At 39.8% G+C, this 14,576-nt stretch overlaps 1 protein-coding gene across 1 annotated transcript in view; it reads right to left on the reverse strand.

Annotated features, from left to right (window-relative positions):
• Positions 1-12,300: 12,300 nt before the first annotated feature.
• DSCC1 (DNA replication and sister chromatid cohesion 1) overlaps positions 12,301-14,576 on the reverse strand; it is a 477,417-nt gene continuing 475,141 nt past the window's right edge. Inside the window, exon 10 of the mRNA XM_044067559.1 lies at positions 12,301-13,325. Within this exon, the coding sequence (XP_043923494.1) occupies positions 13,217-13,325 (109 nt within the window). The 3' untranslated portion in view covers positions 12,301-13,216. The remainder of the gene's footprint in view (positions 13,326-14,576) is intronic.

Raw genomic sequence — 14,576 nt, forward strand, 5'->3', positions numbered from 1 at the left:
GTTACTTTCAGACCCCAAACTGAGGGCTACAATGCCAAAGGAGGTGGAGTTTCAATATTTATCAAAGACATACACACCTCCAGGCTTGTCAAACCATATGAAAAGCAGGAGACACTCCAGGTGCAGTTAACTATTGACAAAAAACCTATTCAAATCATAGCTAGCTACAGAACCCCAATCATGACTCAAGAGGTCCACTCCACTTATCTGGACTTACTTGAATCCATCAAGATTCAACCTTCTACCTTGATCCTGGGCAACTTTAACTACCCAATCATAGAGTAGAAGACCTATTGTAGCTCAAACATGAATGCCCAGAGATTCCCCGACTTCATCAATGCCAATGCATTGGATCAGCTGATCGACACACCCACAAGAGGCAGAAATGTCCTGGAAATGGTACTAACCAACATGAGTAGCCAATGTAGCATCCCTACAATGTCATCCTCCTTGGTAAGATCAGACCATAAAGCAATCACTTTCAAAGTCACCATCTCCTCTGAACCTCCCCGCCAGGGTCAAAAAAAAAAAAACTTTTCCAAAGCTGACTACAACCTCTTGAGAATAGGGATAAGCAGCTTCACAGCCACCATCCCTTATTTTAATTATTTATTTATTTCACAGTTGTTAACTGGTTTGGTCCAACTGAGCAGTTATAGACCACTTTTAGTGGAGACCCAAGGAGAAAAGCTCCAATAATAGATATACACAGTAACATAAGAATAAGTATAACAGCATATTAGTAACACAAGAATAAGTACAACAGCATATTAATACATGAATAAGAAAGTCATAGCAAAAACAGTGTTCAAAAGATACATACATATTATGGTTGAAAAAGCATTTACCTTACAGAAATTGGAAAAGTTATTTTGGTGATACATGTATCAATATAAGGCAATTACAAATAGTGCCAGAAGGATTATGCAATTACCAGAGAGGAAATTCAGAGGTTAGGTAAATTTGACTAAGACAGAGTAGTTATGGAGTAGGAGGAGGGTGGTCAGGTGGGATCCTGGCATGGGCAGATCCAGTTAGTTTGGAAGAATAGTTTCAGTTCTTTTTTGAAGCTTGTTGCTTGAGTGATGTTTTATAGGTTAGAGGGTAGGCTGTTCCAGATTTTTGTAATAGAAGATTTATATAGGAGATTGCCTATGTTCAGTTTAGATGTATATGCTTCTATGAGAAGTTTCTCCGGGCTGCAGGGGGGGCATCGATGGGAATAGTATGAGACTAGATTTGTGAGGGAGGAGCAGGAACTGGGTTTGTTAAGCATGAGGTGGGTTAGATATAGTTGAGAGTTTTATGTGATGGGAGAATTCAAGCCATTGTAGCTTGTGGAGGGCTAACCAGTGGTGGGTTGGGTTAGCAAGGTTGGATGCAAATCTGGCAATTTTATTGTAGGTCTGCACAAGTCTAGAGAGTAAACAGGATTGAAGATTGGTGAGGACTGGTGAACCATAGAGGAGGCTAGGGAGGAGGTAGGCTTGGGCGAGGGATTGTCTAGATTCTGCAGAGGGGAATTTTGAGTTGCGGTATAACAAGACAAGTTTTTGGTTAGTTTTTTATTGTATGGTGAATGCGTAAGTCAAATTTTAATTGGTCATCAATAGTCATTCCATGTAATTTTGTGTCTACGTTGACTCTTGTGTTATTTAGAGAGGAGATGGTGAAGTTAGCCTTGAGATGGTCATTGTTGTTTTGGGGAAGACTAGTAGCATTGTTTTTTGGGGGTTAAGGATAAGCTGATTGTTTTTTAGCCAGTTTTCTACAAGATGAAAGGATTGCTGAGTATGTTTTAAGAAGTGCGATACAGTTAGCAGATGTGATAAGGGTGGAGTCGTCAGCGTACTGAATGAGGCTGGAGAGGGAGATGGTAGAGTGGAGGTCATTGATAAAGATGTTAAACAGCAGGGGTCCAAGAATGGAACCCTGGGGTATGCCAGTGTGCATCAGTAAGAAAGGAGAGCAGAAGGATTGCCATTTAACTGATTCAAGTCTGTCAGTGAGGTAACTATGGAACCATAGGTTCATAGGTAGGTACTAGGCTATTGGCCCTGGGGGCTATATAAGCCTAGCAAAAAAGTACCCTGGCTTTTGCCACCCAAGAAAATTATTTTTCTGTCCCCCTGTTGAGCAGAGCCACAGAGGTGATCCCCGGGGTGAATTTCCTATTTTCCATCCAATCATCAAGCTTTTTTTGAAGAGTGCTAATGAGGAGATTTGTTTGATACAGATAGGTAGTTTGTTCCAGAGTATGGGAAGGCTCTAGGACAGGAATCTATCCCTCCAGCATGTTCTGTTTATTGTGGTGACAGTTTATATCCCTAGAGTGTGTAGCTTGGAGGGAATGGGATTTGTTTTAAGTGGAGCATGTCCAACAGCTCTGGGACTGACATAGCTTTGTATGTGAGATGGTCTGCGTAGGGCATCTGTTTGAGGGTGTAATCCTCTTTATGAGGTATTTCTGCTGCCTTTCTAGTTGTTGTAGATGTCATGTGAGGTACATACCAAAAGGGGCGTTGTACGCTATAATGGGTGACGACTAGAGGGGAACAATGACCTCTTTTTCTGGATGAGAAACCTTTTGTGATGAGGTGTGCCATGTAGAAGGATTTCCTGACTACTGTGGTGATGTGATTATCAAAGGAGAGACTACTGTCCACCTGTGTCCCAAGGTCTCTTATCACAGTTTTGGTGTTAAGTAGACTACCACCTATGTGGTAGTTCATGGGTACAGAGTTTTTACCAAAGGGGATGACAATGCACTTTTTGGCATTGAGCTTGAGGCCATGGCTTTGACACCAGGCATCTGTTTCAGTGAGGCCCTTTTGTAAAATGTCCACATCATTAGGAGTTTTGATTATGGCTCCTAGTTTGCAGTCATCTGCGAACTTCATTAGCCAAAGACCTTCTGTGTTAGTCTGTACTTCAGAGTAGATACCAAACAGGAGAGGACCCAGGACTGAACCCTGTGGTACTCCACTTGTCTCTGATCTGAAGTCGGATTTGGAGTCTACTACTTTCACAGTGTGGGTTCTGTCAGTAAGCCAGTTGGCAACCCATCTTGTGACATAGGGATTTATACCTAGTTTAGTGAGTTTATCTATAATTCCATGAGAGAGCTGAGCTAGATAGGTTGAGGTTAGCCAGTTTGTTCAGAAGTTTGGAATGTGATACCATATAAAATGCCTTAGATAAGTCGAGGAACAAACATGAGACTAAGTTATTGCTGTTCCATGCTTCAGCAATGGTGTGGGTAAAGGATAAAAGGGCTGTAGAGGTGCTATGGGGAGGTCGGAAGCCATATTGGATAGGGGTGAGGAGGTTGTTTTGTAGGAGGAAGTTAAGTATTTGGTTGTGAATACACTTTTCGAGTATTTTGGATAGTGGGAAATAGTATGTCAATTGGTCAGTAATTGGAAGGATAATTGGAGTTACCTTCTTTGTGCAGGGAATAATGTAAAAGGATTTCTGTATTTTGGGTACAGTGGCTTCTTTTACAGAACGGTTAATGAGCATAGAGACTAGATGGACAATGGAATTTGCAACAAGCTTGAGGAAGTGGGGGGGTTGTCTGCAGAGGGGGACATGGTTTAAGTTTGAGGAGTAGAGGTTTTATGTAGGATGTAGACATAGGATTTAAGGTGAGACTAGTGCTGTTGTTAATAGTATGGGGTGATAGGTTGTGGTGTAGATTTGGGGTGGGATTTTGGCCTGTGCTGATCAATTTGCTGATAGTCCATGAAAAACTGGTTGAGGACAGAGGCTGTCTCATGGTTAGGAAGGCTAGGGTACGGATTGGGGGGTTGGGTTTTCCAGGGTGTAGGATAGAGTTGATATTTTTCCAGAAATTTTTAGGATTTGAATGAGTGGAGGTTTGTGTCTTAGCATAAAAGGACTTTTTATCATTGTAGATTTATTTTTTAGCCTGGTGTACTTTAAATATTTGGAGGTGATTGGGAGATTTATTTTTTAACCAGGTTTTCCAGGCATTATCTTGTTTGTGCATTAGTTTGTGAGTGTCTTTACTGAGCCATGGGGTGTAGCTTGATTTTATTCTTATTTTATGTGGGGCTGAGGGTATTTAGAAAGATGCGGTTGAATGAGTACGGCTTCATCAAGAGGGAGGGAGTGCAGGATGGACCAGTTTATGTCAGAGAGACAATCACTGAAAGAGGTTGAGTTGAAGTCCTTGAGTTTACGTCAGACTTTATACAGATGTGGTGTCTGTTGTTGGGGTAGGTATCTCACTATGCTAATGGGTAGGTGGTCACTTAGTGCATCAGGTAGTGTTGTGGGGTTGTGATAATGTTGGGGCCTGATACAGAGGATCCAGTCAATTGTCGTGCCTTGGTAGGTGTGTTTGGAGAGTCCAGTGAGGGTGGTGATAAGTTGGGTGAAACTAAACAGATTGATACTTTGGGCAGGTGAAAGGGATTCAAGGGGCTTCCGGTCTATATTCACATCTCCTAGCAGTAAAGTTTCATAGGGTATGTTTTGAGATAACCAGGAAAGAATGTTTTCCAGAATTTGGATGTTCTTTCCAGGAGGAATGTAAATGGCAGCAATGGCAATTTTCTGTGCTTCTTTAGGTAGTAGTTTACTATTAGTATTTCTGCTGTGTGAAAATCAGGTAGCTCAGTGGAAATGGGGGAAAGGGTGAGGTATTGAGAGTAAAGAATTGCTACACCCCTGCTTTTTTTGGTGGTTCTGTCTAGTCGATAGATGCAATACCTAAGGGGAAAGATTTCAGAGTTTGGTATATGGGGTTTCAGCTAAGTTTCAGAAAATATAAGTAGGTGTGGGGAATACTGGGCGATTGAAGCACGAAGGTCAGTAATTTTATTAGTAAGGCTTTGAAAGTTGATTTCCATAATGGATAAGTGTTTGTTAGAGTGGAGGGTAGGGGGGTGAGGGTGTATTGGTTAACTCGGTAGGAGGGAGAATTGTTGGGATTTAAGTTTACTGGAGTAGGCCCAGGGTTAGGGTGGATGTCACTAGCTAGTAAAAGTATAGTATGTAGTAAGTTGTGTTTGGGAGGGTAGTGTTTAGTTAAAGTGAGTGGAAGTTTGGGTTTAAGGTTACGGGGGGAATAGTCAAAGTATTTTGTAGTGGAAACAGTGGGAGATAGAGGTGTTGTACAAAGAGGGAGAGATGGTAGTGAATGCAGTATTTGAGTGCATGTAAGTAATACAGGAGGAGGTTGATGCTGGTCTGACATAGTGGGTGTTGGAATGGTATGATGGAAGGGCATATAGTAGAAGGAATGCAGTTATAAATAGATTAGTGAGCATAGTTTGTGTGGTTGGTGAAGAGGGGAGTCTAAAGGTTTTGAGTATAAGAATGGAGAGGTATGTGAGTGTGTAGGTAAAGGAATAAAGGGGAGGGGTTGGGGAGTGGGTTGTACCTATAGTGAGTAGGGGAAGTGGTTTGAAAGGTGACAGGTAGGAGATGAGTGTGCAGTTCATAGTGTGATTGGACAACTGGGTGGGAGGAAACAAGATGGATGAAAATAAATCTAGGGTATCTGGGGGTGGTTAGGAATTTGGGGTAGGGGAGCAGAGTGAGTCTGAGCACAGCGGGGCCGAACCTTGGTTGAATCAAACACTAATGTCCAAGCCTACACCAAGAACTATACGAGCACCTATATAGCTGCATGGACTGAGCAATACCGGACAGGACCAAATGATCTTCCTCAAGGAAGAGTAAACCTGTCTCGTGGACAGCAGAAATAAATGGACTCTATAAAAAAGGAAAAAAAAATGCTGTCCAGGACCAAGAAGGAGCAGGTGCCAAGTTGGAAGCAATCTCTCCTTGGTATGAACAAGCAAATAAGGTCACTGGTGAAATCCTCTAAGGCTAACAGTGAGTCAAAATTGGCCACATCCACTAAGGACAACCACAAGGCTTTCTTCACATACATCTGCAATCTCAAAGGTAACTCCCAAATCTGCTCTGAATTGGTGGTCAAGAATACCACATACACAAACGCCACAGATGTATCCAACCTGCTGGCAGACAAGTTCAGTGAAAACTTCATCTCCCTGCCTCTGCCATCAGTAAACCAGAACATCCCCAGCATCTGCCTCCTTCCCCTCATCACCAGGGAGCAGGTTATTAATGCCCTCTCAAAGGCAAAAAATACAGCCTTCATGGGAACTGACAACATCCCTAGCTTTGTCCTACATGAACTCAGGCAAGAGCTCTCAGCACCAGTAGGCATTTTACTGAACCAAATCTTGTGTACAGGCTTCGTCCCAGCAAAATGGAGGACAGCCACGGTCATCCCTCTACACAAAGGTGGAGTGTTTACCGACCCAGGCAATTATAGGCCCATCAGCCTAACTAGCCTGATCTGCAAGGCCATGGACTGTATTATCATGGACCTTATAAACAAGGACACTGGCGACCTCCAAATGCTTGATCCCACACAGTTTGGTTTTGTCAAAGAGATATCATGCCTGTTAAACTTGGTTGCCTTCTTCAAAACAGTCACCAAAGCCATGGATGAGGGCAAGACAGTGCACACCACCTACCTTGACCCAACCAAAGCCTTCGACACTATTCCCCCTCGAGCATAATAATATATACTCTCTCCCAGCTAGGCATCAACACATATGTTACTAGATGGGTAGCTAGCTGGCTCACTGATAGAACCCATTCAAAATAAGGGAAGTCACCTCTAGTAGTAGACCGGTAACAAGTGTTGTACCCCAAGGATCGGTCTTGGGGTCACTGCTGTTTGGGATATACTTTTCTGTGGTGCAAGGTAAAAATCTGTGGTCTGTGGCTGACCAAGTTTGCAGATGACTGCAAGCTGGGCACTGTCATAAATTACCCTAGTGATATGAACATCCTCCAAGAGGGCCTTAACCAAACTAATGACTGGTGCCAGAAGCATGGCCTCAAACTGAATGCCAAGAAATGCAAAATTATCCCCTTTGGTGAAAATGGTGTCCCCTCTAATCATCACATTAATAACAATGTATTAAGCATGCAATCAGTTGTGAGGGACTTGGGCACCAAGGTTGTTAGCAACCTGAGTTTTTTGGCTCCGTTATACACAAGGCTTTCTACAAGGCCCACCTAATAAGTAACAGTATTTCATCCAGGAACAAGGAGGTCATAACATCCCTGTACTCCGCACTTATCAGACCCATTATAGAGTACAGGGCCCCCTTTGGCATGTAACTTGCTAAGCACATGCAGCAGTTGGAGAGACCACAGAGGTTCCTGACTAGGACAATCCAGGGTCTTAAACACCTATCCTATACAGATAGGCTAAAAGCCCTGTCCCTCTACTCAGTCTCGTACAGACTGCTCAGAGGTGACCTGTGTCTGGCATACAAGGCCGTCTCAGACTCAGCCTTGATGGAGTTGCTGTACAGCCGTAAGTCAAACTCCACTCGTGCAACCCGCATGCAAGGTCTCAACAAGATCTGTGACATTAATAGAACTTGTTGGCAGGCTAGATTTGTGTCCCGACGACTCCCCTATCTGTGGAATAGACTTCCTTTCCATGTCAAGCAAAGTACCTCACTAGCCCTCTTTAAGAGTAATCTGGACAACTGGATGGGAAATAGAAAATATAACCCTGTTATTCCACCTGTGTCCCTGCACTACATGGAAAACAGGTGCTTACTTTGTGGGAATATGGGTGAAATTCTTTGCTAGGATTATAAGGGCCTCTGGGTAAATAGCCTAGTATTGTCCTATGAGCCTATAAGAATCTTTGGAACAAAAGCCTGATAAATGGCACACTGGGTATGATCGTGTGACGCACTTAAGCAGAATAAACACGTCTTGTGATAATTTTTATGGGGGAAATCTGCCTCCTCATACTGACATTTTTCCTTCCTGCATAACACAAACTGCAAGTACACAAAGAGAAGACGGTAAAGGAGAAACCTCAATGTGGCACTTATCTGTAAATGGCTTGGTAGAAGCAAAACATCAAGTGTTTCAGCTACATACCCTCTGAATGCCCATGACATTTTACTTCTAAGGTCTTTACGGATACACACAGGCCAACTGGCTTTATTGTCATGGCCATTTAGAAGACATGGCTGAAACACTTCATGTCCTTAAGGGGTAATTTGCATATATATATCCCATGGGACGCCATTACAGGAGGCTTAAGGTATCACACAGAAAAAAACGTGTGTGTGTGTGTATGTGTGTGTGTGTGTGTGTGTGTGTGTGTGTGTGTGTGTGTGTGTGTGTGTGTATATACATATATGTGTATATAAGGGTCTACTATACATGATCAAAATTTCAAAAAGCCGAAACCCATATGGTGAGACCATATGTTCGACTTTTGAAATTTCAAACATGTACAAAAAAAAAAAAACAAACAAAAAAAAAACTACCTACACGTTGCTAGCAAGAGGGCAAGCCCCCCTGCACCCCATACACTCCCTTTTTAAATATACCAACTCCGAGATTGTGCTACCGTGTGGAAAATGGAAATTTTCCCTTTCCAAGTTATAGGGAGCTGTCTGTTCAGACCTTTCGAACTTCCAAAAGTCGATCATATGGTCTCGGCCATATGAAAGTCTGCTTTTTGGAAGGTTGAGCATCTGTAGGGGACCCGTATAAATAACTATATATATATATATATATATATATATATATATGTATATATTATAGATATACATGTACATGTGTGTGTATACATCTATATATATGCATCTGTGTATTTTATATATATATATATATATATATATATATATATATATATATATATATATATATAATATACAAATACATACACACACACGCGCACACACATACACCAAATAAATGTTTAGCCGAAGTAATGAGTATTAGCATTAAAATCATCAAATTATAGAAACAAAATACAAGAGTTAAATAAGCAAATAAATTAAAATCAATATAAATGTACAAATATAAATTGTACTGTCAGTACATATACATTTGAGAAACAAACATTAAAGCTGAAACAAAGTAGAAAATTAAAAAAAATTGAAATTTATTAAAATTAAACTCATTAAAGAAGTTCTAATAATAGTTATCACAAATGAAGTAAATGTAGGTCGATTACAAGATAACACTAATTTAGAAATGGTTATGGGAAGAATAATCTTGTGAGGGATAGTGATCCAGTACATGGGGAGAAACAAAAACAGAAATAGCAGTGCTTCAGAAAACAAATTAATTATTAAAGACAGTGTTAGCACAATCTAAATCAGCCACGCATACTGATTCTGTAAAAATAGTGAATGACAGAAACAAAAGCAGTCTACAGTTAGACAACTGTCTTAGGAAAAGGTCACCATATGAACAGCAGAAAGATGCCCAACTACCAAATATAATATACATATGTAATTGTCTGTGTGTATATATACATATAGCTGTATGTGCGTGCATGTGTGTGTGTATCTATATATACACACACACATATACACATATATAAATATAGGTTTACTATTGAAATCCTGAAAATGCTGCAATTGAATGCTGAAATACTCTACTTTAAATCTGGAATTTCGTAACGTCTAAAAGGCAAAATGTTGAAAACAAATTGACAGCCATAATTTGATGAATTTGACATTGCTTTTTAGATGCAAGTACTGCAGTTCACAAAAGGTTAATTCTCATATATGTCCTGGTACAGAAATCATCTAAGTCAATGGTTGTATATCAACATCTATTGCATGATGGAATATGTCACGTACAGCTGTCCACTTTTATAAATCAGTGCTGTGGAGTAGACCTATTACCCGTGTTCCTTTCTTATCTTCCATCACCAGTGTTTTTTTTTATTTTCATATATTTCCACTTAATCCATGTGTGATAAACATACACTGTATGGAAGGCAGTATATTAAGGTTTTGTCGTCTATAAAGACAGTAAATCTCTGCATATGTGTATAAAGTGTTAGTTAGGCATCAATCACAAGTCAGATCTCTAAAAAGCACAATGCTTTAGTACTAGCTCAATAAAACCATGGACAGTGAACTGTTCTCAGCTAGACTAGTAGTCTGTCAAACATCGTCTCCTTATTGACCAAGCGTATCGTTGGAGACGAAGGAAAGCTGCCCATAGCTCTATTCTATAAATCTTCCACTTGGTTCTGTTCCAATTGGATAGCATGAAGAACATCCAACATATACAATCTCTGCTTCACTAACAGACTACGTAGGCACCTATGCCAATCTTCTACAGCATTTTGGCTCCTTGGATATCCCAGTGTACATGTATCCCATTGGTTCCAAAATGCTACATCAAACAGGGGTGGCAACCTCTTAGCTGCTGATCATCTTATTCCATACCTCCTAGGTGTGCCTAACATGTAATTCTCCCTAAAAAGGTGCATAACTGTCTACTGGATGGAGGCATGTTCGCTTTGATGTCATTTAGTGTGTCTACAATGGATTCAGAACATGCAAATGATAACACTGGTATCTGTTTACATAGCATTGTAAATTGCATGTTGCTGCCAAACACCGAGGCTAAATGCAGCGGTCTGTTATCTGCCTCCGTATAATCTGACAGAACTGGAACCAGTACCCCTTTCACAACACTGTCAGATAAATTTTGTTGGATAGCATTTACTGCACTTTTTTCAAAATCACTGAGAACCATACAAGCGTGTAGCAACAGTTCAAAACAAGCACAAAGGGATAAAACACAAGTCCAGAACTTGTAGCACTCTTCTGTTTTGGCTGGAATAATACCATATACTATTGGTATAATCTTACAAATGGCTGACTCTAGTAGACAACAACGGATAGTGTATACCTGCTTACTTTCATTCTTATTAGTGGGGAAGGTGCCATCCACAAGTATATATTCCAAGGCACATAGGACCCGTAAATTGGACTCAGTGGTTATAATAATGCAATTACCCACTGCAGAAGTCTTGCCTGTATGCTCCATAATAAACTGACAATTTTTTATAGTCAAATAGTCTGGCATTAGGTCACACATGGAACACATATCAGAATGCACAGTATTCCCTATCTTCTGCCTGAACCTATTTACAGTTTGCTTAAGTGCTGATGTGTTTGGAAGTGCATTAACTACGGTGGTAGGTGTATCAGCCAAAATCTCGGACACTGTCTTACACGGATCTTCCACAGAAGTCTCAGATCTCCTTTTGGTATTCTCCCTAACTTTATACATTTCACATTTAATGACATCATGGGCATGAAAATGCATCATACTTTTTTCCAACTTAAGAGCATCCCCCATCATTTCAGTCACACATCTCCCTTTGCATTTCTCCTTTAATTTCTTTATACAAGACCAATACATTCTACCGGAGATTGTTTTCTCATGGCTGTACTGATATCCATCTATACATAGCATCTGTTTACCCTTTTGCGTCAAAACTGTCACATACATATTTCCAATTTCACCAGGTACAAATCCACCACATGCATCCTCCATCGTAATTCTGTCAGAAAGAAATACAATTATACCTTTACAGCTGATGCCCTGTAAACAAAAACTGTACATATAATCCTGTGCTTTTCATTTACCATGGTATACAAGTACCCAACACTGCAGTAAGATATTCAGGGATCCACATGTGCATACAAATCCCTTCAGTAAACTACCGGACATGTTTGTTGCAGTTTTTTATGACGGAAACTGTAAACATCAAAATGACATTCTGTGACATGACAGTGCCTGTACTAACATTGCATCTCAAAATATCGAGCAGAACATGTCAATACACCTTTGGAATTCGATGCAAGCTGGGTCGCACATCTGCCCATTGGAAATCAGCCTTTCAACAATGTCACACTCGACTGACTGTCATTCAGAAACATGATAGTAAACCTATATATATCTAGATATATTTATATCTATATCTATATCTATATATATATATATATATATATATATATATATATATATATATATATATGTATACACACACACACACACATATATATCTTGGAAGCTCGAAGTTTCAAAACTTTGAACTTCATATGGTTGAGACCATAAGATCGAAGTTTTGAAACTTCAAATGGTTGAAATGGAGATTACTGTACAACGCGGAATGGGATACTTACTGTTCTCTTCACTGTAGGCGAACTTGAAGTTGGTATATCTAATTAGCAGGGGTGTTGGAGAGCAGAGAACTTGCCCTCCTGCATGAACATAATTTTTTTCTTTTATTGGAGTTTTGAAGTTTCAAAACTTTGATCTTATGGTCTCAATCATATGAAGTTCGAAGTTTTGAAACTTTAAGCCTCCAAAGTAGATCCATATACAGTAGATATCTCATATATTATATATGTGTATGTGTACAGAGAGAGAGTCAGAGAGGAGGCATAGAGTTTACAGTTGTAACGAGATGTCCTACTGCAACCACCATTTTATTGTACTGCTCTTGCTGCACATACCTCATGTTTATAATTGGTTCCTTTGCTCTTCTTTTCAGGGGTATGCCACAGAGTACACTCCTGGTAAATTCTGATATCTGGCACATCTTTAATATTTACACTGAATTCTTTTACGACCGAACACCACATAGTAGCTATTATGAAATGGCAAAGCTTGTAGATATGTAGCCATGATGCCAATAATCTGTTTTGTTATACAATTTGTATGCAGGATACCCTGGTTGTAACATCAGTATGCCCGTTACTGTACAGTACCACTCTTTTCATCTGTAGCAAGATGCCAAACAGCTGGCTTTGCAATGTTCCACAGCCAGATATAACAAGCTGTAGAGCCATAACTGCAATATTCCACAGCCAGACATAACAGGCTGTAGAGCCGTAACACTTTTCGTAGCAAGTCAGATCACAACTGTATGAGGAGATAGACATGAAGTCATCTTTTTACCTAGAAATAAACATTGAAATCCAAACAATTCAATCACACTTACAGTGTCATGAAAGCTAATGTTCGGCAGCACAAACAATTGAATCTGGGCTGCCAGATCTTGATAACCAAAAGTGGTTATGGTGTTATCAAAAGGCTCTAAAGCAAGTATATGTTAATAACAGGCCATGCAATCATTTTTCCATCTACAGGAAAAAGCACACATTTTGTCTTGCAGACAATATAAATCATAACAGCTCAAAAAATAATTTAAAGAAAAATCAGGTTAGCAATGGTAATTAAATGTATTTCTTTAAACTACAAAAAAAACATAACTCTTTCATATATATAAATATACAAATAAACAACAGTCATTTCACAGATGAATAAATGATGCAACTACATGTGCTCATGAAACTGGTCTTCTTGAATTGTATACTTTTACACCATTCTGCATGGAACATCGGGCATATTTGGTCAGCAAAGCTCCAATTGTTTGTTTCTCCCCACATAAATCCCTATAAAAAGTGAAAAAAACATTAATAAACAAGGATTCTAATCAACCTGATAATGTAACTCAACTGTATTAAGTTCTTATATGTTTTACTTCATTGTAAACTGTATAGGACTATAACACCACTTACATTGTTTTATCAGTTATAGCCAAGTGGGTTTAATATGGCATGAATTATGCAGATAAACTCGTTCATAGATTCATAGGTTCATAGATTAGTACTAAGCTAACTGCCCTTGCGAGCCATTTTAAGCCTAGCCAATTATCCCTTGTGAGACTCAAACCCTGCACCTTGTGTTTGTAAGGCAAACACCTTAACCATTAGGCCACCCTCCCAACCCACCGTGATGTTTTTTTACCTGATCTGTCACACATCAACAACTCCTTCCAAAGTAAAGTAAGAACAACTTGTTTACAATGTGGCTATGATTCATTAGGCACAGAAACTCAAGTTAACCCCCCAAAAAAAAAAAAAAAAAATTAGCAAAACAACATAAGATCCAATACCTGAAATCTAAGGTGATTTCTGAAATACACAGCTCTATGGAAATAAACCTAATGCCATCAATTCAAAGTTTCTCTAAGGGTAAGCCTCCACGAACCATGATGATTTGGGAATTTGCTTCCTCCCACTTTTCTTGAAGGTTGCACAATCTCAGACTTACAATATATTCTTAACAGACTACATTAGTAACAGGAAATGTGTTTTGGGTAGGGAAGGGGCAAAGCCCCCATCCAAAACTACCAAGTAAGCAATGTATCATGAAAACCTGTTGTGAATTGCAGACATTAAGCTTCATGCAGTTTCAGAAAGTAATTTTCAACAAAGTAAAATTGTATAGCACTTATAAAACTGTATGAGGTACACAGCATAACAGCAGATGGCCGACTTCCACTCTGTTTTTCCCAACAATTACTTCTGGGTACCTGCTTTGAAAAGATTTTGGGTGTGTATATTTCAGTCTATATTAGAAATAAATTCACCTTCCATCTAGTTAGACTGAACAGCTCCATGGAGTTACTCCAGGTCTAGGTTACGGTGGGTAAGACCCCCATTCAAGTCATAGCCAATTACAGATCCCCCTCCATCGATCATGACGCCCATGAAGCCTACCTGAACAAACTGGAGATTATCCAAATTTTACCAAATACACTGGTTATGGGGATTTCAATTATCCCACCATCAACTAGGAAACCTACGCTAGCCCTCACTTGCTAGCACAAAAGTTCCTTAATTCAAATGCCCTGGAACAAA

The sequence above is a fragment of the Protopterus annectens genome, chromosome 3.part1 (genome assembly GCF_019279795.1).
Source record: "Protopterus annectens isolate FY-2018-M chromosome 3.part1, PAN1.0, whole genome shotgun sequence".
Classification (NCBI taxonomy): Eukaryota; Metazoa; Chordata; order Ceratodontiformes; family Protopteridae; genus Protopterus; species Protopterus annectens.